The sequence below is a fragment of the Coregonus lavaretus genome (assembly GCF_964263955.1).
Source record: "Coregonus lavaretus genome assembly, chromosome: 6".
In the NCBI taxonomy this organism is placed as follows: Eukaryota; Metazoa; Chordata; class Actinopteri; order Salmoniformes; family Salmonidae; genus Coregonus; species Coregonus lavaretus.
This window is the reverse complement of record NC_139993.1, coordinates 9,336,777-9,364,333: the sequence shown is the minus strand read 5'-3', so window position 1 is coordinate 9,364,333 and position 27,557 is coordinate 9,336,777. Positions and strand designations below refer to the sequence as shown.

The following is a 27,557-nucleotide window of genomic DNA, read 5'->3' as shown; positions in this document are numbered from 1 at the left end:
ATCCTGTGCATGTGACAAATAAATTTACGGTAATGTGAAGAACAACATGACCTGCACCAAAGTCAGATTAGGATATAGGCCAAGGACTAGATAAAGTGTATTTTTACCTGTAGTTTTTCCTTATTGTAGGCTACTACTTTTAGTCTTGAAATCTTTGGTTGTTTACTAAACTACTCACTCTGTTTAGAACATGGCCTCACATGTGAATCCTTAAAGAGATGGGTGGGGCTAAGGCTTAAGAGGGTGTGAACGATGCTGAATGGTTGTAGACGACAGAAGAGCTCTCCAGTAGGTGTACCAAAACGTTCAAGGGCCATTTTCTCAAAAGTGGGGTTACAAGTTGATCAACTTTCAAAGCAGAATTACTTTCCCATTGTTCCTCAACTGCAGTGTATCATATACCATATTCTAGCTCAGAGTCTCTACTTTTATCCAATGTAAAAAACACAATTTCAAAATTTGCTACATAAGACCGAATCGAGACGGTTGGTCGCAAATGTCATCCATCATGAGTGATGACTGCTGATGAGATCTGCAAAGTCATGCTTTCATTTACAACCACTAACCTAGGTGCTATTTGGTTGCGCTTTTTTTTGGGCATTTTTGTTTTTAATTTATTCCATCTATGTCTACAGTGTGTGTGAACGCATTGTGTTATCTTGAATATGTAAAGCACTTGGGGTCTGAGAAAGGAGCCATACAAATATGTTATTAGTCATTTTAATTGTGGCATTAAAAGATAGCTTTACGATGTAGGACTCAAAGTGGTGTCAACGCCACCGGTTGGTCCTAAGATAAGAGGTGGAACTTACCGGAATCATCGTAGCTGGGAGGTTTCATGTCTCCTTGGTTCAACTCTGTTCCATATTTGAGCTTGTGGTATTTTGACCTGAGGGTGAAAGGAAAAGAAAGAAAGAAAGAAGAGAGAGAAAAAGAGAGAAAGAAAGAATGATAGAGAACGAGAGAGAGAGAAGAAAGAGGGATAAATAAAAAGCTTTAAATGATAAGGCAGCCACAGTGAGTTAACAGCTCATTAATGATCTAACAGAAGATACGCATCTCACTGTTGATTGTATCTGTAAATTAACTGGCTTCATACATACATTTGAAGAAGTGTCTTGTAAATGACATATACACTGCTCAAAAAAATAAAGGGAACACTTAAACAACACAATGTAACTCCAAGTCAATCACACTTCTGTGAAATCAAACTGTCCACTTAGGAAGCAACACTGATTGACAATAAATGTCACATGCTGTTGTGCAAATGGAATAGACAACCGGTTGGAAATTATAGGCAATTAGCAAGACACCCCCAATAAAGAAGTGGTTCTGCAGGTGGTGACCACAGACCACCTCTCAGTTCCTATGCTTCCTGGCTGATGTTTTGGTCACTTTTGAATGCTGACGGTGCTTTCACTCTAGTGGTAGCATGAGACGGAGTCTACAACCCACACAAGTGGCTCTGGTAGTGCAGCTCATCCAGGATAATAATAATAATAATATGCCATTTAGCAGACGCTTTTATCCAAAGCGACTTACAGTCATGCGTGCATACATTTTTGTGTATGGGTGGTCCCGGGGATCGAACCCACTACCTTGGCGTTACAAGCGCCGTGCTCTACCAGCTGAGCTACAGAGGACCACATCAATGCGAGCTGTGGCAAGAAGGTTTGCTGTGTCTGTCAGCGTAGTGTCCAGAGCATGGAGGCGCTACCAAGAGACAGGCCAGTACATCAGGAGACGTGGAGGAGGCCGTAGGAGGGTAACAACCCAGCTGCAGGACCGCTACCTCCGCCTTTGTGCAAGGAGGAGCACTGCCAGAGCCCTGCAAAATGACCTCCAGCAGGCCACAAATGTGCATGTGTCTGCTCAAACGGTCAGAAACAGACTCCATGAGGGTGGTATGAGGGCCCGACGTCCACAGGTGGGGGTTGTGCTTACAGCCCAACACCGTGCAGGATGTTTGGCATTTGCCATACAACACCAAGATTGGCAAATTCGCCACTGGCGCCCTGTGCTCTTCACTGATGAAAGCAGGTTCACACTGAGCACGTGACAGACGTGACAGAGTCTGGAGACGCGGTGGAGAACGTTCTGCTGCCTGCAACATCCTCCAGCATGACCGGTTTGGCGGTGGGTCAGTCATGGTGTGGGGTGGCATTTCTTTGGGGGGGCCGCACAGCCCTCCATGTGCTCGCCAGAGGTAGCCTGACTGCCATTAGGTACCGAGATGAGATCCTCAGACCCCTTGTGAGACCATATGCTGGTGCGGTTGGCCCTGGGTTCCTCCTAATGCAAGACAATACTAGACCTCATGTGGCTGGTGTGTGTCAGCAGTTCCTGCAAGCGGAAGGCATTGATGCTATGGACTGGCCCGCCCGTTCCCCAGACCTGAATCCAATTGAGCACATCTGGGACATCATGTCTCGCTCCATCCACCAACGCCACGTTGCACCACAGACTGTCCAGGAGTTGGCGGATGCTTTAGTCCAGGTCTGGGAGGAGATCCCTCAGGAGACCATCCGCCACCTCATCAGGAGCATGCCCAGGCATTGTAGGGAGGTCATACATGCACGTGGAGGCCACACACACACTACTGAGCCTCATTTTGACTTGTTTTAAGGACATTACATCAAAGTTGGATCAGCCTGTAGTGTGGTTTTCCACTTTAATTTTGAGGGTGACTCCAAATCCAGACCTCCATGGGTTGATACATTTGATTTCCATTGATAATTTTTGTGTGATTTTGTTGTCAGCACATTCAGCTATGTAAAGAAAAAAGTATTTAATAAGATTATTTCATTCATTCAGATCTAGGATGTGTTGTTTAAGTGTTCCCTTAATTTTTTTGAGCAGTGTATTATTATATTAAGAACATGTGGGTGGGATGCTACGCAGGGGCTGGGGTAGGAAATGCATTTGTTCATTCACTGGGTTGATATTCATCTAAACTTAATAGTGGATATTAAGCCATGAGGTTTTTTTGCCCAAGATTGATTCACCCCGGAGAGCTCCAGAGGTCATCCAAAACAAGAGTACTCCCCAAAAAGTAGTCAAAGACGGTACAGTATGAAGATTTTACATTTTTACATTTTAGTCATTTAGCAGACGCTCTTATCCAGAGCGACTTACAGTTAATGAGTGCATACATTTTCATACTGGTCCCCCGTGGGAATCGAACCCACAACCCTGGCGTTGCAAGCGCCATGCTCTACCAACTGAGGTACACGGGACTGGGAAGATAGGCTAAATAGCACACAAACTACATTCTACATATTTTATAGGTCGGCCAGAGGAGTGTGTAATATCTTGGCCTGTACTCATAAAGCGTCTCAGAGTACGAGTGCTGATCTAGGATCAGGCCCCACACCCCCCCCCCTCCCTCCATTCCTTATAATCTAAAATACAAAACTGCTCCCAGATCAGGCTTTTTTAATACAGGCCCTGGATGGGTGCCCTCTTGTGAAGGAAGATGCACTTTAATGAGAACTTCAACTTGCTTAGCTAGACTGCGACTAGACTGAGACTTGACTTGGTGTCACTCAAACATCGAATCACTACAAACAAAGGCCATGAGGAGAGAGGATTAGGCGAGTGGAGTGCTGGTAATTCTATAAGAGAATAAGACACTGAGGGGATGATGGATCACTTTAAAAGGTATCATCATCATCGTAATTTAACTTATTTGTTTTTAAAATTGTTTACATAGGGATTTATAATTAAAACATTGACACATTGAATGTAAAACAGTCAACTGCATTGCACCATCACACCATAGCTTATGCTAATTTCCAGTGATTCTTATAATCATCATTATCCTCATTACCATCATCAATATCATCGTCATCATCACTTATCGTCAGCCCCAAAAACTAAAAGGTTTCTTTTTGTCAGTAACAGTATTACCAGGAGAGGTCAATCTAAACAAGATGCTGATCTTGGGTCACTTTTGCATTTCCCCCACTAATGGTTAAGGTAAGGATTGGGGGAAGGGAAGCTTATCCTAGATCTTTACCTAGGAGAAACTTCATCCCGGAGAGCACCAGAGGTCATCCAAAACAAGAGTACTCCCCAAAAAGTAGTCAAAGACAGTACAGTATAAAGATAGGCTAAAACTGTTTCTCCAATAGAAATCCCCGATCATACTTGTAGGTGATGTCATGGCGATGTTGGCTTGCTAAGCTCAAGTGCAGAAACACGTCATCGGGTCTAACGGTCATCTCGCGACAAACTGCGCATGTGCAGGCCGTCAAATCAAATGCACTCCTTCGATATGAAGTCGTTTTTGACAACAACAAAAAAACTTGTCAGTTTGTCACTTTCACGAAGTTGGAGTAATAACATGTTCAAATACTTAAGACATTGGCTCGAATCTAGGTTGTGCCTTTAGATTTCGATAAAATTAACAACTAAAGGAATAATCTTTCACTTCTCTCATTGACTTCTAAAACCCCAAACCCCAGCCTGGTCTACCTAGTCTGCTTCGCAAGCATTCCCTGAGGTCTCGCGATGTTGCGTCTCTGTTTTTTTCAGTTATCGTGTGTGACCACAGATTATCCATTATATTGACCAGATACTTAAGTGGCCACTCTAACAATGAAAATAAATATATTTAAAAAAAAAATGGAAGGCAGTTAGCCTGTTGTTTGCAAATAAATTCATTAAAAATCCTACACAATGTGATTTTCTGGATTTTTTTCCTCAATTTGTCTGTCATAGTTGACGTGTACCTATGATGAAAATTACAGGCCTTTCTCATCTTTTTAAGTGGGAGAACTTGCACAATTGGTGGCTGACTAAATACTTTTTTCCCCCACTGTATAGGGTGCCATTTGGAACGCAGCCCTTGACTTTGCCACAGTCCATGAGCTATAGCCCGGTCCCAGATCCGTTTGTGCTGTCTTGCCAACTTCCATGATTTGACAGTGACCATAGGAGTTTGCAAGACAGCACAAACAGATCTTGGACCAGGCTACAGGGGTGGATCATAGTAGTCTAATGTAGTTTCCTCGATTCATCTCCTCTCCTTCATCTGCATTGGTTTGTACACAGGGGACAGGTGAACGTAATATTGTGGATGCTTCTCTCAAACTATTTATACTTTTTTTACTCTCTAGTTCTTTCATTTTAAGTGCAGAATGCAGATGAAGGGAATTACACATAACTGAAGTACTTCGGCATTAATCAATACAATGCCAACACTACGCACAGTAGGTGCAAACTGATACAGATGCACAATGCAATGTTAGCTTTCCAATATGAACGGACAGACTGTTTGATTTTAAATAAACTGTAGGTTGGATGCTCAAGGTTTTTCCTACATGGAAAGGCAATGAGAGAAACGTATAATACCAGTCGGAACTCAGAATGATGCAGAATGACTCATGCTCAATTGAGTGGGAGCGAGGGAGAGAAAGAGAGTGTGGGAGCGAGGGAGAGAAAAGGAAAGTGTGCAAAAGGGAAGAGATGGAGAACAGAAAGGCGAGGAGAAGAGGGCAGAGAAAGTGAAACAGAGATGGGAGACGTGCAGGGTCAAAGAGGGGGAAGGATGGACAAGGAGAGAGAGTGTGATAAGGACAGAAAGAGTGATGACAGAGAGAAAGAGAAACAGAATGAGAAGAGGGCAAAGGAGAGCAAGAGAGAATAATACTGAGATCGAGAGAGCAAGAAAAGGGTGGCTGAGTGACGTGGAGTAGCTTCTCAAAAAGACCATGTCGTTCAGGTTCTCTTCATTCCTTCATCCAACCTACCAGACTCCGTAGGTTTAAGACTCAGAGTGAGGCTCTAGCTAGCCTGTAATCCAAACTGATAATGGGAGACTGGACATGTGGTTGGGATGGCTAAAGCCTAGCCTGGACTCCAAACTGGCATTCTCTGTTTCACCAGTGATTCCTAGCCTGGAATTAAAAATGAAACGAAGCATTCGAGAGTCTGGATTCCAGGCCAAGTTTTAGCCATCCAAACCACATGACCAGTCCGAGTCTCCCATGTAGTCAGTCTAGTCTAATCCGCAGGTCGCCTGGTAGTGTGTGGCAGACAAAGATCCTATTAAATGACTCTATATGTCTTATATGTAATTATGGTGGCAGACAGGTGGAAGAGGGGTGTGATGCCGTGCTGCGTTACCCATGATAAGGTGTATGAGCAGCACATGACCGTGGGAATGTGGTTATAGGGGACACGGCGCCGCCTCGGTGCTGCGTTTTCCCACGATGTGTGTGTGTATGTGTTTAACGTGACATAATCCTGTGTAAGGGACAAGAGATTACAATATGGCACAACAGGGCGCAAGTGTGTGTGTGTGTGTGTGCATGAGCAGCAGGTTATTCACATTTACATTTTAGTCATTTAGCAGACGCTCTTATCCAGAGCGACTTACAGTTAGTGAATACATATTTTTTTATATATTTTTTTTATACTGGCCCCCCGTGGGAATCAAACCCACAACCCTGGTTATCCTGTATGGTACAATGCTTTCAGAAAGTGTTCATACCCCTTGATTTATTCAAACATTTTCTTGTGTTACAGCCTGAATTCAAAATGGATTAAATCGATTCCCCCTCCCCCCCTCACCTATCTACACACAATACCTAATTTAGATAAGTATTCACACCTTTGAGTAAATACATTGCAGAAGCACCTTTGGCGGCAATTACAGCTTTGAATCGTCTTGGGTATGTCTGTATCAGTTTTGCACATCTGGATTTGGGGATTTTCTCCCAATCTTCCTTGCAGATTTTCTCAAGCTCTGTTAAATTAGATGGGGAGTGGCGGTGAACAGCAAGTCTTTCCACAGTTTTTCCAAATGGGATTAAAGTCTGGGCTTTGGCTGGGCCACTCAAGGACTTTCACATTCTTGTTCTGAAGCCATTCCACCGTTGCTTTGGCTGTATGCTTGGGGTCATTGTCCTGTTGGAAAGTAAATCTTCACCCCAGTCTAAGGTCATTTACACTTTGAAGCAGGTTTGCATCAAGGATTTGCCTGTATCTGACTCCATTCATTGTTCCCTCTATCCTTACCAGTCTCCCAGTCCCTGCTGCTGAAAAGCATGCCCATAGCATGATGCTGCCACCACCATGCTTCACGATAGGGATGGTGTTAGACTGGTGATGAGCTGTGCCTGGTTTTCTCCAGAAATAGCACTTTGCATTCAGGCCAGAGTTAAGTTTTTGTCTCATCAGACCACAGAATCTTTTGCCTTATGATCTCAGAGTCTTTCACGTGCCTTTTTGCAAACTCCAGGCGTGCTGTCATGTGCCTTTTTCTCAGGAGTGGCTTCTGTCTGGCCACTCTTCCATAAAGCCCAGATTGGTGAAGTGCTGTAGAGACTGTTATCCTTCTGGCAGGTTCTCCTATCTCAGCCAAAGAACTCTGTAGTTCTGTTAGAGAGGTCATTGGGTTCTTGGTCACCTCCCTGACCAAGGTCCTTCTTGACCGGTTGCCCAGTTTGGTCTGAAGGCCAGCTCTAGGCAGAGTCTGCATAGTTCAATACTTTTTCAATTTCCAAATGGTGAAGACCACTGTGCTCTTGGAAACTTTCAACACTCTAGAAAATGTTTCTCATTTCTGGCCCTTCCCCATATATATATATATATATATAAATATAATCACAATTATATCTCTGAGATCTACGGACAGTTCCTTGGACTTCATGGTATACTTTCTGCTCTGACATTCACAGTAAACTGTGGGATCTTATATAGACAGGTGTGTTTCTTTCTAAATCATGTCCAAACAATTGAATTGGCAACAGGTGGACTCCAATGAAGTTGTAGTGACATCTCTTGGATGTGAATACTTATTTAAAATATATATTTCTCTATTTAACTTTCAATACATTTGCTAACATTTCTAAAAACATGCTTTCACTTTGTCAATATGGGGTATTGTGCGTAGATGTGTGCGAAAAAATGTAAATGTAATCTATTTTCAATTCAGGCTGTAACAACAAAATGTGGAATAATAAGTCAAGGGGTATGAATACTTTCTGAAGGCACTGTATGTGATGGGATAAAATAGTGATGCCTCAATGCTAATATTTCCACTGTGTGTGTGTGTGTGTGTGTGTGTGTGTGTGTGTGTGTGTGTGTGTGTGTGTGTGTCATGTGATACTACTAGGGCAGTGTTTCTCAATTCTGGTCCTGAGAAAACACTGTTGGATTTCCCTCCAGTAAGACATCAATTTACAGTATAGCTGCCTGTTGTTGTGTGGAAACATATTGAGTGAGAGATGAGTCCATCTTGGGCTTTTGGGGCTATGAAAATGTATTGGATCATAGCTAGCATTCCGCTGCTACATGCTTCAAAAATTACAAGGCGCCTACAGTTATGTTTGCATGCAGTATGTGATGTATAGCTATATTGACATATTCCAGACAGTATTTAGCAGAGACGGGTGACTCCAGTCATGGAGGCCTAAGTATCTGCTGTTTTTTGTCTGATTTAGACCTGGAAAACTGGCACTCCTTTCACACTACAGAGCTGAATCGAGCCAAGTTGACCTGTACTGCGCTGGCCTGGTTACGCATCCCCCGTAGTTCTGGAACAGTACTGCACAGGACAATGTGAAAGGAAAATACTCAAGCCAGCACAGTACGGTTCGTCATGATAGTGTAAAAAGGGTAGTAGTGTGGGCAAAAGAGAAAAATCTACCTGCAGACACTCACTCAGCTTAGAACCAAAGCCCCCGGAGTTGCCCGTCCCTAGCGTAAAGACTGAAGGTGAGGTGTAGTTGAGTGTAATGTGGTCCTCACCTCTCCTGTTTGAGGGCATACTCCAGCATCTTGATCCTCCTGACCAGGTCCTTCTTCAGGTTCTCCTGGCCCTTCCTCTCGCCCTGCAGGAAGGCTATCTGGGCCTGGAGGAGAGAAGAGCGCAGAGGTCAATTTCCTGAAGAAAAATGTGTGTTTGCTTCAGCTGAGCTATATTTTTATGGCAGTGTAAGTTGTAGTGGTAGTAGTGATTGCAATGGTGGTAGTAGTAGTTGTAGTAGTAGTAGTAGTAGTAGTAGTAGTAGTACTAGTACTAGTACTAGTAGTAGTAGTGACTGTATGTGTTTAATTCAAGGTGAACATTAGACCAGGAGAGACAAAATAAGGTATGTAAGCCATCAGTACATAGTGGACGCACAGCTAAAAACTTCCACAGGAGCAGGGTGAAACAAAGGCCAGCAAAATAAGAGAAATACCTGCACATTATTTAGCTAGGTGCTCATTGTACACATTGTCAGCTTTAAAGCCACAATCTCAGTCTGACACAAATGGCACCCTATTCCCTATAGTGTACTACTTTTGACCAAGCCCCATAGGGCTCGTAGTGCACTATATAGGGAATAGGGTGCCATTTGGGACGCACACACGCTTTTAACAATAGACCAGTACCGGAACTTGTTTTCTTTCAAGTGTTTGGCTACTCAATTGCTATACATTTCCTGTTGTTTGTTTTGATCTGGATTATTTTAACTCCTTCCAGGAATTTTAGCTGGTTAGCCGATTTGTGACATAATGCTATGGTTGACTGATGGACTCACTGAGTGGGTGTTTGTGAAAGTTGCCTTTAAAAAGGACAGATCCGGGCCAGTCTTGTTTATCACCTCGTAATAATTAAGGTTAGGATTGGGATAGGCAGAACTGATCCCGGATCTGTCGCTGGGGTGAACGGGCTAATTGTGCCAGGCTACACAGCACTCTAATCGCAACTAATCCGATTAAGGATAAACACAAAAAGGAATCATTTTCCTCCCCAATAACACACGCACACACACACACACACACAGTGAGTCACATACAGACACACAAACACAGTTTTCTAGGACTAGCGTCGGGATAATGAGCTATTTTGCTAAAGCAGCAACATAGATAATAACCTCCACCCACATTCACCGGCCTCTTTTTTTCTCTGTACATGGTAGAATCGCGCAACAAAATTAATACTGCTTTAAATACTTAATCAATGTTATTAATTAGTAATAACTTTGAATTAGCAGAAAATGTAGTCTACTTAGAATAATAGACCTATTTAACACTTCAGGTTGTGAGACTGTATATAATAGGCTACAAAAACATACACACAGTATACTACACGCACACCGCACAAACACACTGATCAAACCCTGTCTCGTAAAACCCTCACTCCAAACCAAAATCAGAATGACCTTTCCACTCCAACATCTACAGTGAATTCCAGTTACCCAGTTGCTGATGGCAAGGGTTGACCATGGTATCTGTGCTATTCATCTCCAAAATGGCCATCTATTTGGCTCTCCACACATTCCTGTTGGTTTGTAGAGAGCCGCAGGGCTTTCAACCCCCACGTAGCCCATGGACACCGGAATGCACTGACATACCAAGCACCTCAGCCAAAACAAGCCCCATTTGGTCTGAAAACTCAACCCAGTTTAAAACTATGGGTCCTTCTATTCTAAGCCATTTAGACTTTGCAGAGCTCATAATTTATGTACTTTGAGTAACAGCAAAAACATTTCAACTAAACTTACAATTAGGCCTTTGTGGGGCTGAATAGTCTTGAGTTTCGCAACTTCGTTCTCAGGCTGGACTACTAGAGTCAATTCTCTGAACATTAGCTAAAAACGTTAACTAGCCAAGACTAAATGTAAGCTTGTGTACCTAGTAAACAGACACTCACATCGATGACCTGATCTGATTTAAACTTACTTAAGGCTCCCGAGTGGCGCAGCAGTCTAAGGCACTGCATCTCAGTGCTATAGACCCCCTGGTTCGATTCCAGACTGTATCACAACCGGCCGTTTATGTGAGTCCCATAGGGCGGCGCACAATTGGCCCAGCGTCGTCCGGGTTTGGCCGGTGTAGGCAGTCATTGTAAATAAGAATTTGTTCTTAACTGACTTGCCTAGTTAAATAAAGGTAAAATAAAAAATAAAATAAACGTACTTAATATGAGTTAACATGATACAAATCAGTACCATGAATCAGTTAAGAGCGCAAATATAGCGAACTTGTGTACTAAAACATACGCTCAGATCAATTACCTAACCTGATGACCTAACCTGCTTAACTAATATGAGTTTGCCTAACTCAAATGTTACGCTGTACATTCAAATCAACGTTTACTGGTCAAAAACACAGATTTGCAGATGTTATCGCAGGTGCATCAAAATGCTTGTACAGTACTTCTTGCGTCAACAGTGCAATAATACAGAGAATAAAAATTAATAAATAAAAAATACGCACATCCAGAAAAATACAAAATAAAAATGAAGAAATATATCAGAACGAGCAATGTCAGAGACCGGAATATTAAAAAATATATATATTTCGATATTTCTTAAATATTTATGATTGTGCATATATATATTTTTATGTAAACTACCAGTCAAAAGTTTGGACACCTACTCATTCAAGGGTTTTTCTTTATTTTTACATTGTAGAATAATAGTGAAGACATCAACACTATGAAATAACACATATGGAATCATGTAGTAACCAAAAAAGTGTTAAACAAATCAAAACATATTTTATATTTGAGATTCTACAAATAGTCACCCTTTGCCTTGATGACAGCTTTGCACACTATTGGCATTCTGGCAACCAGCTTCATGAGGTAGTCACCTGGAATGCATTTCAATTAACAGGTGTGCCTTGCTAAAAGTTTAATTTGTGGAATTTCTTTCCTTCTTAATGGGTTTGAGCCAATCAGTTGTGTTGTGACAAGGTAGGGGGGTACACAGAAGATAGCCCTAGTTGGTAAAAGACCAAGTCCATATTATGGCAAGAACAGCTCAAATACGCAAAGAGAAACGACAGTCCATCATTACTTTAAGACATGAAGGTCAGTCAATATGGAAATATTCAAGAACTTGGAAAAGCATTCCAGGTGAAGCTGGTTGAGAGAAAGCCAATAGTGTGCAAAGCTGTCATCAAGGCAAAGGGTGGCTATTTGAAGAATCTCAAATACTATATTTTGATTTGTTTAACACTTTTTTGGTTACTACATGATTTCATGTGTTATTTCATAGTTGAGTTCTTCACTATTATTCTACAATGTAGAAAATAGTAAAAAAATAAAGAAAAACCCTTGAATGAGTAGGTGTCCAAACTTTTGACAGGTACTGTATATAAATATATATATACTGTACATATAATGGTGTGTAAAGACATTCATAGAAAAGGTGTGTACAGCAGCAGTTATTTATATAGGATGAGCCATGACTAGAATACAGTACAGTGGGGAAAAAAAGTATTTAGCAAACGTCAGACGGGCCTGGACATGTACTGGCTTAAGCAGGGGGACACGTCTTGCACTGCAGGATTTGAGTCCCTGGCGGCGTAGTGTGTTACTGATGGTAGGCTTTGTTACTTTGGTCCCAGCACTCTGCAGGTCATTCACTAGGTCCCACCGTGTGGTTCTGGGATTTTTGCTCACCGTTCTTGTGATCATTTTGACCCCACGGGGTGAGATCTTGCGTGGAGCCCCAGATCGAGGGAGATTATCAGTGGTCTTGTATGTCTTCCATTTCCTAATAATTGCTCCCACAGTTGATTTCTTCAAACCAAGCTGCTTACCTATTGCAGATTCAGTCTTCCCAGCCTGGTGCAGGTCTACAATTTTGTTTCTGGTGTCCTTTGACAGCTCTTTGGTCTTGGCCATAGTGGAGTTTGGAGTGTGACTGTTTGAGGTTGTGGACAGGTGTCTTTTATACTGATAACAAGTTCAAACAGGTGCCATTAATACAGGTAACGAGTGGAGGACAGAGGAGCCTCTTAAAGAAGAAGTTACAGGTCTGTGAGAGCCAGAAATCTTGCTTGTTTGTAGGTGACCAAATACTTATTTTCCACCATAATTTGCAAATAAATTCATTAAAAATCCTACAATGTGATTTTCTGGATTTTTTTTTCTCAATTTGTCTGTCATAGTTGACGTGTACCTATGATGAAAATTACAGGCCTCTCTCATCTTTTTAAGTGGAAGAACTTGCACAATTGGGGGCTGACTAAATACTTTTTTCCCCCACTGTACCTCCTCCAGTGCTTGGCCCGACGCCAGGAGTGGAAACATACCACTGTTTTTATGGCCATCTGCCAATGTTATCCACTATTACTTTTTACTCACACCTCTAGCGCTCACACCCACATAGTATGCCGTTCAGACATACACAGAGGGTGCAGTTAAAGGTCACCATCTGATCCAACAAAGAAAGAAAAGTATGTTGGGAGGAAGACAAAATAAATCTTGAGAAACTTTTGTTATTGACCAAATACTTTTTCTCCACCATAATTTGCTAATAAATTCATTAAAAATCATACAATGTGATTTTCTGGATTTTTTTTCCTCAATTTGTCTGTCATAGTTGACGTGTACCTATGATGAAAATTACAGGCCTCTCTCATCTTTTTAAGTGGGAGAACTTGCACAATTGGTGGCTGACTAAATACTTTTTTCCCCCCACTGTATATACATATAAAGTGGGTAAAACTATATGTTAACATTATTAAAGTGTTCAATGACTATGTACATAGGGCAGCAGTCTCTAAGGTGCAGGGTAGAGTAACCGGGCAGTAGCCGGCTAGAACAGTGACTAAGGTTCAGGGCAGGGTACTGGGCGGAGGCTGGCTAGTGGTGACTGTTTAACAGTCTGATGGCCTGGAGATATAAGCTGTTTCTCAGTCTCTCGGTCCCAGCTTTGATGCACCTGTACTGTCTCCACCTTCTAGATGGCCGTGGCTCGGGTGGCTGGGTACACCTTCAGTTAACAGGGCAAATATAGCCTGTGTGTGGGTGTGTACACAAAAAAAAACTATGTTTAGTAATCAAGACCTAATCTAACTTGATTTTACCTTGAACTCAATGTTATGCTGTAACATGCTGTGAATCATATCCTGAGCAAAGCCCTGTTCACACTAGCCTGATCCCAGATATTTGTTTGTGCTGTCTTGCCAACTTGGCAAGATGGCACAAACTGAGTTTGGACCAGGCTATATTTGCGCCAGGCTCTTAGGGTCATGCCTCTGAAGCATTGAGGCTAGTGTATATTTAGTCTGGGCTGCTGAGCCACCGCCCATACCCCTGGCTTTGCTGGCATGGTGGTGAGAATGCAGACAAGACTCTTGTTAATTAGGTGATAAATGTCTGCCCTGGTCAGTGTCAAGCCAGACTGGGCCTCCCTCTTTCTTTCTCTCTACCCCTCTGTCCCTTTCCCTCCGTCACTCTCTGTCCCCATCTCTTGCTCTCTGACTTCCCAGTGTGTCTCTGGATCCTACTCCCTTTCCCTCCGTCTCTCACTCTTTCAGTTTCTATCTTTCTCTAACTGCCTCTCTCACTCATTCTCTCCCTCTCTCCGCATCTCTCTCCCTCTCGGTTTGTCTCTTTCCCCAACTCTCTCCCTCGATCTCTCTTTCCCTTGATCTTTCGCAGTCTCTAAGCCTCGCCATCTCTCACTCGCTTTAAGCCTTCTGGCCTGATTCTAGGCAGATCGCACAAGCCACCTGGGAAAAGGAGGGGGGGGGGATTCCACGCATCTAAAACCCGGGCTGGCTCCCCTCGTCGAGGACGTGCGCTGACCGCGTACTCGTGACTCATTAATGAGAGACGTCTTAAACTACTCCGTCTGTTGATCCGATTTAACGTCAAAAGTGACATCTCAAAATGGGGTTCACTGACGGTGATATGTGACATGCGGTACTAGCTTAGCTGTGGGAAGAAAAAAACAAACATGAATGATCTTAATATAGCAGCTAAAAGGGAATTCTTAAGCGCCGACACTCAAGTGATGCAATTCTGCGCCAATGAACACATTCTAGTAATATATGCCATTTAGCAGACGCTTTCATCCAAAGCGACTAACAGTCATGTGTGCATACATTTGACGTATTGGTGGCCCCAGGAATTAAACCCATAATCCTGGCATTGCAAGCGCCATGCTCTACCAACTGAGCCACACAGGACCAGATAGTAAGGAGAGGCTGGATTGGTTGGTGCATATTGGCTAATAACACATTACAAGTGACAATGCTGTGTCAACATGACATACTGAGGTGTCTGGGTGGGTAAAGGTACTGTACCTGCGGTAGGCAGTGTGATTCAGCTTTTGTGGAAACAACATTTTCCCCAATATCTGCTCCTACGCTTCTCTTCTCCAGTCTCCTCTCTATTAAGAGTACACTCATCTTCCATTTCCTTAAGCTTCTCTCTCTTGCTGCCAGTTTTTGTTTGCGAGACACCCACAGTTTCCAAATGGAGCGTTATGATGAGGCCAGCTCACTCGCATCCAAACACAATCGCAGCGGGGAACGCCACCCCGAACCACCACCCACCCTCCGTAGCCCCGGGGACACGGCCCAGAATGCAACAATGGCCTGCTTTTCCTCTCTCCAAGCAGTCACTGTCGATTTCCCCTCTTAAACTCCTCCTCAAGACACAGAGCTAGCCCCTCCACGCTAACCGCTAACTTAGCTGCATTACCAGCTCTCATTTCAAGTCACTGTTTCAACTAAACTCCTTTATTTTCTGTGTGGTGGATGATGGGAGTTTCCCCCCTTACTATGTAAAGTGCTCTCAACTCTGGAGAAACACTATATAAATCCAATCAATTATAATGAATTATTATGTAGTTAGCAACCCAGTTGAAGTCAGTAGGAGTTACTTTCATCCCCTCTTACGATAGTGCATCTCCTTGTTTTCATCATTCTACCCAAACCATCATTGCTCAAGACAGGAGCTTTCTCGTTTCGTTTACCCCAGCATGGTTTGAAGCTATACAGCGAGGGCCAACAGCTCAGTGAAAGCCTGCATGGGCCACAGCGGTTAGCATAGTTAGGTAGGAGGCTGACCCCAGCCGAGGCCTCTGGAGTGACGTCACAGTAGGCCTTGTCTTGAAGCTAATTTCTCATAATATTTCCCCTTTTCCTTATACTTGGCTTCTTGTATTTGTTTGTCTACGGGAAAATGACTAGGCCAGCTGACATGTTTTGAGTATGTGAGTGAGAAAGCGAGCCTGTGTGTGCGTGTGTGTGTGTGCATGCATACATGTTTGTGTGTGCTAGTGCAAATGTGAAAGTTTGCTCAGACTTTTCTTAATTCTAAGCCTGTGCCCTGATTATCCAGCAGTGATTTAACTAGAGGGAATCTGCTGTGCCTTTGAACACAGTGATCCGTTGTCAATGTGCATTTCCAGGCGATTACGTGCTTCGACTGAAAAATGCAAAGTGCATGATTTTTTTGGGGGGCAAACTGTATAACTAGTCACTCAAACACTATCTAGACAGAGAATTCCAAATGATGTCAAAAAGACAGTAATGATTGGCACATTCCTTTGAGGCAAATTGAGCTGTTTCAACATTGTATTAACCAACTATTGTGAGAAATAAAACAATATCCTAGAGTCATTATGCAGTTTGTGAGTCTTGTGATGTTACCGCTTCTTGCCAGTTACCATGGCTGCTCGGAAATACAGCACAGCTAATGTTTCTGATCATGCCCCAGTATATAGAAATGTTCATATACAATGTTTATTTACACAGTGTACAAAACATTAGGAACACCTTCCTAATATTGAGTTGCACCCCCTTTTGCCCTCAGAACAGCCTCAATGCGTCAGGGCATGGACTCTACAAGGTGTCAAAAGTGTTCCACAGGGATGCTGGCCCATGTTGATTCCAATGCTTTCCACAGTTGTGTCAAGTCAGCTGGATGTCCTTTGGGTGGTAGACCATTCTTGATACACACGGGGAAACTTGAGAGTGAAAAACCCAGCAGCATTTCAGTTCTTGACACACTCAAACCGGTGCGACTGGCACATACTACCATACCATGTTCAAAGGCACTTACATATTTTATCTTGCCCATTTACCCTCTGAATGACACACATACACAATCCATGCCTCAAGGCTTAAAAATCCTTTAACCTGTCTCCTCCCCTTCATCTACACTGATTGAAGTGGATTTAACAAGTGACATCAATAAGGGATCATAGCTTTCACCTGGATTCACCTGGTCAGTCTGTCATGGAAAGAGCAGGTGTTCCTAATGTTCTCAGTGTATGATGCTTCATCCACTAATAGAAAAGTGTCCCAACTTTCAACTTCACCCACATGATGATGCTAAGCCTACCTCTCTGGCAGTCTAAAGTGCAAGGTTACCAAGGCAACTGACAAGGTTTTTTAGTAAGGCAGAAGGCAGACGGGCAGAGAGCAGGTCTTCCAATGATTAGCCACCGTCTCTCTATCACCCTTGCTCTAGGAACAACTCGATACAGCAACAGATTCAAAAATATCTCATTATGTCATAGTTGAGTCACTGATCTAATTAGACGACTTTATTAGAAAACAATAACCCAGAAAATAAAATCCTTGGGCACATGCTCCTACTTTGTATGGATTCAGGAAGGCCATTTGTTGAGTCCTTAGTATTCTAGTTATTTTGAAGTGACTAGAGAAAAAGCCATCCTAAGGTCCTCTTCTTCATTATTAATTAGGCCTACATAACACTTAAGTTAAGAACCATAGTTTACTGCTCCTAAATGTGTTATATGAAACTTTTGCCTCTGGGGGTGCTCTACCAAAAGAGGGTCCCCTAAATGGACAGAGATATTGTCCAGAAATTACCTCATTGGACAGAAAGGGGCACACCTCCCCACACCCATGAGTAAAAGCATATAGCTATGCTCTTAAAGTAGGAAAATTGATTCCTGAAAAATCTCTTGGCCCTAGAGGACTTGTACAGGCTCTGTCTGGTCAGTAGGGCCTTCAGGTGGAGGTACCTTCGTCTACATGCAGGAAAACCCACTTGTAAAAAATTCCCTTTGTCTTGTCTTTACGAGTTGCTGCTCTACATGAAGGGACAGAAGTAGAAAAAAATTAGACAGTCTCTGATTCATATCCTTCCAACAGAGTCTTTGTGCCTTCTGACAACATTTCATTTAAATGAAAAGACTGATAGACTGTCCCTACTCTGCAGAGCAGTGTTCCAGTTTTTACATCACAAGTTTCTTTATGCGTTATTCATCGTAATGAGATTTGTGAACATGTGTATGGTGTCTAAAAGCTGACCTACATGCATTGTAAAATAGCCCAAAGCATAGGAAGCATTGTAGATCTTGGATTGGGGCTGGATGCATAGTTGATGACGGAGGACACATATTGAGTAAATTGGCACAGACTGGTGACCCTCTTATGATCGTCACCAGACATGCAGAGTGAATCCCAGAAGAATCATGACATTTCTGCTGCCATATGGGTTACGAAATATCCCTGGGGTCATTTCCAGCTGAGCACCTGTTGTAACCTGTCATAACCAGCATGTCAGCCCCACCTCCTGTGTGTGGAGTGCAAGACAAGCCCCTTCAGGTTGAATCAGGTGCAGAGGCGGTACAAGGCAGCACTATAATGCAGTTTTTCTTAACGCCACATAAGTCATCCAAACCTCAATAATTCTGTAACCAAACTTCAAACTGGTGGCAATGAGTAACCCCCTCTACCACGGTCACATTTCTATCCCAGAAAGTCAGGGATTTCCGGGATATAAAGTGAGCGGCAACAGATTCCTTGGGGGGGAATGTCCCCTCGTCAGAATCTGGAGCAGCGCAGGGATGATTCATCGAGAGAAGGAGGGAAGAAAAGAGAGAACTAGAGGGGAACGAAAGGATGTGCTGAGCGAGAGAGGGAACCGTGCATGACAAACAGTAGCTTACTCAGAGCACCAGGTCTAGCTTTAACCAGTTTTAAGTATTGCAGCAGGTACAAAAAGCTTATCCCAAGAGGACCATGGCTGAATTCGTACAGTCCGTACACAAAGTCATATCTATAGGCCAAAATGTGATCAGTCCAAACTAGAATTTAAGTTAAGTTAAACCATTTGGTAGTGAGCTGAGGACCAGTAACCTTAGGGCAATTCCACAGTAAGGGAAATACGCTTTGACTCAGTATTTTCACTTTAAAATGTATGCCAAACAAAAACCATTGATTTCAAAGGTTAACAAATCAAAACTCTATGCAAAATGAGTACTTTTAACAATTTAAACTGAAGAATTTACAAAAAACGAATTTAGTGGAAGAACTGTGCAGATGCAAACGTTGGTAATGGAATTACGGTAAAATCTCCCTCAGTTTTGTATGCGACCACGTTTTCCAAAAACTCTTCCAATATCTGCAGAAAGAATGACATGGCACCTTGAGTTTGAAAAAATTCTATTTTGGTTACTGAACTACATATAAGTGAAGTGGATTTACACCCGGTAACTGAATTACGGTAACAGAATTATATCATGGGTCCCTGAACTGTACTACACAGAAATGCATTATGTATATGTATTTGCTACTTGGATGTACCTGCACCAAAACGTTTATAGCTTGTTCTCCATCTTTTTAAATAGGGAGCCAATTTGTTTTCAGCACTTTTATTTCCATGACTAATTAAAACTCGTTTTCTCATGGCTCCCTCGTCCCTCTGAAGCAGACAAAGGTGAGCAATATGTTTGGAACACAAATCACAGTATCAAATCGCAATACATATAGAATCGTGATAATCACAATACATATTGCACCGAAGTATCGTGATAGTATCGTATCATGAGGTCCCTGTCAAGTCCCAGCCCTACAGTACAATATACTGTACTGCATTGAACTGTACTCTACTCACTGTTCTGTACTGTTCTCAGTAGGGCTGGGACTTGCCAGGGACCTCACAATACAATACTTCGATGCCAATATGTATTGAGATTATCACGATTCTATATGTATTGCGATTTGATGCTGTGATTTTATTGCGTTCCAAACATATTGCTCACCATAAACCTGCTGCAGAGGGAAAAGAGAGAGCAATGAGAAAACAAATAGTCTATACTGGAGTTTTGGTGCAGGTACAGCAAACTAGCACAAAAATAATATTGCGATAGTCAAAACAATATATCGTCACAAATAATATCCCGATCTGTAAATGTATTGATTCCCCCCCTCCATCACTAGTACTCAGCACTCTACTCTACTCACTGTACTATCCAAACTTGTGAAACACACGTCTATGATAGGTTCAGATTTGGTCCAGTCCAGTCCGTCTGCGGACGTTAACATCAAGGCCAGGGAGGACTGACCAAATCTCAACTACTTTTCAACGTCCATGGATGTCCGGTGTCGGTCGGTGCTCAGTGGGTGAGGATGCTTGTTACAGTTAAATGGAAAGAGAGTGGGCTCTTAGGTAGGTGTCAGTAAGAGCCGGGAGTGGTAAAATGAACTGGAGAGTGAGAAAGATAATCAGAGAGAGAAAGTGGGGGATTGTCCAGACTCAGACTGTTTTAACACTCTTGGTTTCACCACTAGACAACAGAAAGACAAAGAAAACAGTTATGAGCCGAACATAACGGTAAAAAAAGATTAGATTTCCCATTGTAGACAACTCAGTTGCAGTAATTCCGTTTCAGATCTTTTGATAATTCTGTCACCAATTTGGTAATGGAACTACAAGGTTTAATCACCTAATAATTAATGAACAAAATTGATATCAGTAAAATCACCATAACTAATTGGTAGGTCTACCATTACCATGAGGGAGAGACATTTTAATATATCTTAAAGCTATGTGGGTTTTTGGTAACGGAATTACAAGGCACAAGACAATATTTCTTAAAACTTACAGAAGGTAAACAATTTATCCAAAACTAAATATAAGTGTTGTTATTAGTTTGCAGGGGTCTTTACGCCAACATTGTGTTTTGATGTATTTCTGATACTTTAAGACTTTTTCTGGTAGACTTTTTCTGTTTATCCAGAAATCAAATCCTTTACTTATGCCTGATTTTTAAGATAAATGTATCTATGCCTTCATTTCCCAAAAATATAGACTCTTAGCTTTCATTTGACACCCAATTTGATATACTCTTATGAACTTCACGTTTGTGCTTATGTGTCCTTTGATAGATGCAAAACCTAGGTAACCGTGGAAACCTGAACACACAGACACCAAACGTCATCAGCTCTGGTAACGCAAATGTATAAAGAACACTGCGATTATTTAATTATTTCATACTAGGGAGGGCATGCATGTCTGCAGTATTTCCTCTACAGGTTTGTTTTGTAATCACAGATCTGCCTGACTAGATCCATTGTCCTACATCCTGATCTCTGCTCTATTCAGTGTGGTCTGCATTCCCGTAAACCAGCCGTGGTTACACCAGAGTGATGCAAAGAATCTCTATGCTAATGTTTGAGCGTCAGAGGACACCGAGAGAAACCTTCCGGGGGAAAAAAACATCTCCTGGCTCTTGGCAAATAATGAGTTAACTATTCAACAATATTTCACTCTCTTCCTCATACATACACACTGCAGTGCCCGAGGCGACTACCTTCAGTTGGATACCCACAGCACTGGCATTGTGATGAACCCAAATTCCACAGCTCCACAGTAACCGCTACTAATAGATAGGAGGAGGGAGGGAGGAGTGGAGCGTAAACTCGACGAGGCCTTTTGCGTTTAGCTCGGAGAGAGAGTAATAGCGAGGCTTCTGAAATGGCAGGAACAACGGAGTGACGCAGCAGCCCTGGCCCACCCCACGGGGGGGGAGCGCTGACATGCGTACACTTCTAAGGGCAACAGCTCTTTATTTAGAACAGCGAAACCCTCGGAGACAGGGGCAGGGAGAAGAGGAGGGGGGAAAGAGGAGGAGGAGAAGGAAGAGCCCTTGCAGATTGTGTGTGTTTGAGCTCGAGAAGAGTATATAGAGGAAAGACTAGTCCTACATGTAAATATGCACAACTTACAAGCCGCTCACTGAACAAACTAAGTAAATCCAGGTAGCTTTTCGTTTGCTGACATTCTTTGGCTGTAGAGTTTTATTGAGTGGACCATCTGAGCTGGAGGCAAGTCGTTAAATGAAAGAGGGAAGGAACTGACTACACTGAACTATGATGCCAGACAGTCTGCGCCCACTGATGGCCTGACCTTTAAAGCTCACACATCGCTTGTTCCCTCTGCCTTACACACAAGAGATGCTTGAGAAAAACCCTGCAAGTTAGTACTGTGATCTGCAGTACTGTATTGCACAGAAAAGAAGGACCATCTGACGAGTGGGAACCAATCATCATGACACTGTAGAAGGTGTGTAACCCCATTACATGTAAGTCGTTTGCGTCCCAATCCTCTACGCTTCTGCCCAAGTGTGCACTTGCTTACTTCCCTTCATGGATTTAAAAGGAGGAACAAATACGGTGGAAACTCCCTCTAGCCCATGCTTATGCCAATCCAATGCTTTTAAATGCATGGGGAGGAGTGCACGAGCATACCGTTACTAGAGAATATGGACAGCAGGGAAGGACTGTAATTGTAAACACTCACTCACCACTAAGCAGTGGATGGAGCATGGAGGCAATTTTAGAGGGGGTCGTGGTGGGCTGGGGTAGAGTGGGTGTGGTGGGGTTCGTGTGTAGCCCCAATTACAGTTGAAGTCGGAAGCTTACATACACCTTAGCCAAATACATTTAAATTCAGTTTTTCACAATTCCTGACATTTAATCCTAGTAAAAATTCCCTGTTTTAGGTCAGTTAGGATCACCACTTTATTTTAAGAATGTGAAATGTCAGATAAATAGTAGAGAGAATGATTTATTTCAGTTTTTATTTATTTCATCACATTCCCAGTGGATCAGAAGTTTACATACACTCAATTAGTATTTAGTAGCATTGCCTTTAAATAGTTTAACTTGGGTCAAATGTGTCGGGTAGCCTTCCACAAGCATCCCAAAATAAGTTGGGTGAATTTTGGCCCATTCCTCCTGACAGAGCTGGTTTAACTGAGTCAGGTTTGTAGGCCTCCTTGCTTGCAGACACCTTTTCAGATCTGCCCACAAATGTTCTATAGGATTGAGGTCAGGGCTTTGTGATGGCCACTCCAATACCTTGACTTTGTTGTCCTTAAGCCATTTTGCCACAACTTTGGAAGTATGCTTGGGGTCATTGTCCATTTGGAAGACCCATTTGCGACCAAGCTTTAACTTCCTGACTGATGTCTTGAGATGTTGCTTCAATATTTCCACATAATTGTCCTTCCTCATGATGGTCATTATGGCCAAACAGTTCTATTTTTGTTTCATCAGACCAGAGGACATTTCTCCAAAAAGTACGTTCTTTGTCCCTTTGACTTTTTTTATGGCAGTTTTGGAGCAGTGGCTTCTTCCTTGCTGAGCGGCCTTTCAGGTTATGTTGATATAGGACTTGTTTTACTGTGGATATAGATACTTTTGTACCGGTTTCCTCCAGAATCTTCACAAGGTCCTTTGCTGTTGTTCTGGGATTGATTTGCACTTTTCGCACCAAAGTACGTTCATCTCTAGGAGACAGAACGCGTCTCCTTCCTGAGCGGTATGACGGCTGCGTGGTCCCATGGTGTTTATACTTGCGTACTATTGTTTGTACAGATGAACATGGTACCTTAAGGCGTTTGGAAATTGCTCCCAAGGATGAACCAGACTTGTTTTTCTGAGGTCTTGGCTGATTTCTTTTGATTTTCCCATGATGTCAAGCAAAGAGGCACTGAGTTTGAAGGTAGGCCTTGAAATACATTCACAGGTACACCTCCAATTGACTCAAATGATGTCAATTAGCCTATCAGAAGCTTCTAAAGCCATGACATCATTTTCTGGAATTTTCCAAGTTGTTTAAAGGCGCAGTCAACTTAGTGTATGTAAACGTCTGATCCACTGGAATTGTGATACAGTGAGTTATAAGTGAAATAATCTGTCTGTAAACAACTGTGTACTTGTGTCATGCACAAAGTAGATGTCCTAACCGACTTGCCAAAACTATAGTTTGTTAACAAGACATTTGTGGAGTGGTTGAAAAACGAGTTTTAATGACTCCAACCTAAGTGTATGTAAACTTCCGACTTCAACTGTACATACAAGTCAGGGTCTTTCATTGCCAATTCTCGCTCTTCCACTAAGCTGCGGGGGGGATGTCAGATCAGAAAGGGTTAAGGTGGGGAGGAATGAGGGGGGGGGGTATATATAATTGCTTGAAACTTGGAGACATGACGTAAATCCCCCGCTCCCTGGCCAGTTCGCCCAGCTTAGCAGGCACCGCCATATTAGCATTAAATTGGGCACGGCCGCATATGTAAATACGTGTACTCAAATACCCCTTTTCGATGGGCGAAAACAATAAGGTCCTTGGGAAAAGGAGCTGCTATGCTGACGTAATACTGAAGCTATACTGAATGCTTGTTAAAACAGTACGTTCTGTTTTTCTCCTTCATGCTCGAGAAGATCAGTGGAGTGTATGCCTGAAATGCACGAAAATGAATATAACACACACACACACACACACACACACACACACACACACACACTACTATTATAGGTACAGTGAGGGAAAAAAGTATTTGATCCCCTGCTGATTTTGTATGTTTGCCCACTGACAAAGACATGATCAGTCTATAATTTTAATGGTAGGTTTATTTGAACAGTGAGAGACAGAATTACAACAAAATAATCCAGAAAAACGCATGTCAAAAATGTTATAAATTGATTTGCATTTTAATGAGGGAAATAAGTATTTGACCCCTCTGCAAAACATGTCAACAGAGGTCAGACGTTTCTTGTAGTTGGCCACCAGGTTTGCACACATTTCAGGAGGGATTTTGTCCCACTCCTCTTTGCAGATCTTCTCCAAGTCATTAAGGTTTCGAGCCTGACGTTTGGCAACTCAAACCTTCAGCTGCCTCCACAGATTTTCTATGGCATTAAGGTCTGGAGACTGGCTAGGCCACTCCAGGACCTTAATGTGCTTCTTCTTGAGCCACTCCTTTGTTGCCTTGGCCGTGTGTTTTGGGTCATTGTCATGCTGGAATACCCATCCACGACCCATTTTCAATGCCCTGGCTGAGGAAAGGAGGTTCTCACCCAAGATTTGACGGTAAATGACGCCGTTCATCGTCCCTTTGATGCAGTGAAGTTGTCCTGTCCCCTTAGCAGAAAAACACCCCCAAAGCATAACGTTTCCACCTCCATGTTGGACGGTGGGGATGGTGTTCTTGGGGTCATAGGCAGCATTCCTCCTCCTCGGCGAGTTGAGTTGATGCCAAAGAGCTCGATTTTGGTCTCATCTGACCACAACACTTTCACCCAGTTCTCCTCTGAATCATTCAGATGTTCATTGGCAAACTTCAGACGGGCCTGTATATGTGCTTTCTTGAGCAGGTGGACCTTGCGGGCGCTGCAGGATTTCAGTCCTTCACGGCGTAGTGTGTTACCAATTGTTTTCTTGGTGACTATGGTCCCAGCTGCCTTGAGATCATTGACAAGATCCTCCCGTGTAGTTCTGGGCTGATTCCTCACCGTTCTCATGATCATTGCAACTCCATGAGGTGAGATCTTGCATGGAGCCCCAGGCCGAGGGAGATTGACAGTTATTTTGTGTTTCTTCCATTTGCGAATAATCGCACCAACTGTTGTCACCTTCTCACCAAGCTGCTTGGCGATGGTCTTGTAACCCATTCCAGCCTTGTGTAGGTCTACAATCTTGTCCCTGACATCCTTGGAGAGCTCTTTGGTCTTGGCCATGGTGGAGAGTTTGGAATCTGATTGATTGATTGCTTCTGTGGACAGGTGTCTTTTATACAGGTAACAAGCTGGAATTAGGAGCACTCCTTTTAAGAGTGTGCTCCTAATCTCAGCTCGTTACCTGTATAAAAGACACCTGGGAGCCAGAAATCTTTCTGATTGAGAGGGGGTCAAATACTTATTTCCCTCATTAAAATGCAAATCAATTTATAACATTTTTGACATGGGTTTTTCTGGATTTTTTGTTGTTATTCTGTCTCTCACTGTTCAAATAAACCTACCATTCAAATTATAGACTGATAATTTCTTTGTCAGTGGGCAAACGTACAAAAATCAGCAGGGGATCAAATACTTTTTTCCCCTCACTGTAGCTGATATAGCGTATCCTGAAGGGCTTTTAAGAGCTATGCCTTCGAATTGGTGTCTTTGGCATTTTCAAAATAAGTCAATGTTAAGTACGGGACCACCCATACGTAAAGATGTATGCACACATGACTAAGTCACTTTGGATAAAAGCGTCTGCTAAATGGCATATTATAATATTATTATTAACTACAATACTTAAGAGCGGACAGAGTTTATGAGGAAAGAGGGAGAAGACTATGAATCAGACTCCTACAAAGAGCGTAAGGTGTTACAACATATTGTGCAATAGAAGGAAGGAGGAAATGAACACACTGTCAGACAATTATTCATCCGTTACCTTAACACAGAACGACAACACCCAAAATGAAGTGTTGAAGGACTGCCTTGTATTGAGTGAGACTTCATTTCCCCTTCTTTTTCCTCTATGTTCAGTAACCTCTGCACCTCATGGCAGAAGAATCAACACAATTAGTAAATTCTGGTTCTAACAGACTCCATAATACATTCATACACTAGGCTATACCTGGCCGAAATTGAGATTACACACGGCTGACCTTGATGGAGTGAGGCACCAAAAACTCACTGTGGTCTTTCTGCCTGAGAGCAGCCAGGACTCACAGATTGAACGCAACATTGCTATGCTAGCACACGAAGTGGCTGTGGATGGTATGCGTGCGAGCTTAACCAGCATTTCATAGCGGGTCACATAGGCACAAAGCACCCGCTGTACCTTAGATTTGCGGCGGCTGACAAGAGTCAACTCCCAAGGATTACGGGGCAACAGTGTGGGCATTGAGCTACCCGGCGACCGTTACGAGGTGGTTAAGTGAGTAAGAACGAGAAGATGAAAGTTGTGGTTAGAGTGGTTAGCTGATCATAGACAGCCAGCCGGGGTTAGCTCTACAGTGAAGTCTTGCACAGGGTGTGTTGAAATAAAATAAAGTGGTGGTGTTTGTGGAAGCAGTCTGATTATGCCGCCAAAAACATCAGCCAATCAATGGTGAGGTATTGCAAAGTCCAAAAAGCGTATTTACTGTCAGTTAAATCAGCAGAGGCCAAGGAAACTGTTGCGTTTAACTTGTTGTGCCACATTATTTATGTACACAGTCCATACACCGTTCACGATTCCAGTACACAAGCCACAAAATGTATTTCATCCTTAAAAAGATTGAGCTGCTTAGTTCAAGCAATGACTCCACCATTATGTTGACTGATATACCATTAATATAACGTAACACTTGGTTTCACGGCTTAAGAGGCTAAAATCATCAGGAAGAAATATAATACTACATAATGACTATGGAGTTGTCAAGCTATAGCTCAATTCAAAACAATGCTCCATTTCAACGGTATTTCAACGACGAAAGGTCTTTGACTGACAGGACGTGGGCCTATGTGACCTTAAGAATATACATAGAGGGCACGGCCAACGTCGCCATGGCTACACTGTGCCAAATCAGTATTGCCCTCCATGTCACAATACAGTAGTGGGGAGCAATGGGGTTAGGGATCAGAAGACAGAGTGTGGTACACACACACACAGAGCTACAGCTTTGACAGATAAGAGGTGCTGTAAGGCACACACAAAGCGGTCACACAGAGTGGTTGCATTTAGATGAATAACAAACATAACCCGACAGCTTTAAGAAACCAGGGGCCGTATGTAT

General features: G+C 42.7%; 1 protein-coding gene across 1 annotated transcript in view; it reads right to left on the bottom strand.

Annotated features, from left to right (window-relative positions):
* The window catches only part of LOC311131121 (striatin-like), a 62,256-nt gene that overhangs the window by 21,474 nt on the left and 13,225 nt on the right, over window positions 1–27,557 (bottom strand). Inside the window, exons 2-3 of the mRNA XM_084163936.1 lie at window positions 8,758–8,861; window positions 813–889 (exon numbers count right to left, since the gene is read on the bottom strand). Of these exons, the coding sequence (XP_084020062.1) occupies window positions 813–889; window positions 8,758–8,861 (181 nt within the window). The remainder of the gene's footprint in view (window positions 1–812; window positions 890–8,757; window positions 8,862–27,557) is intronic.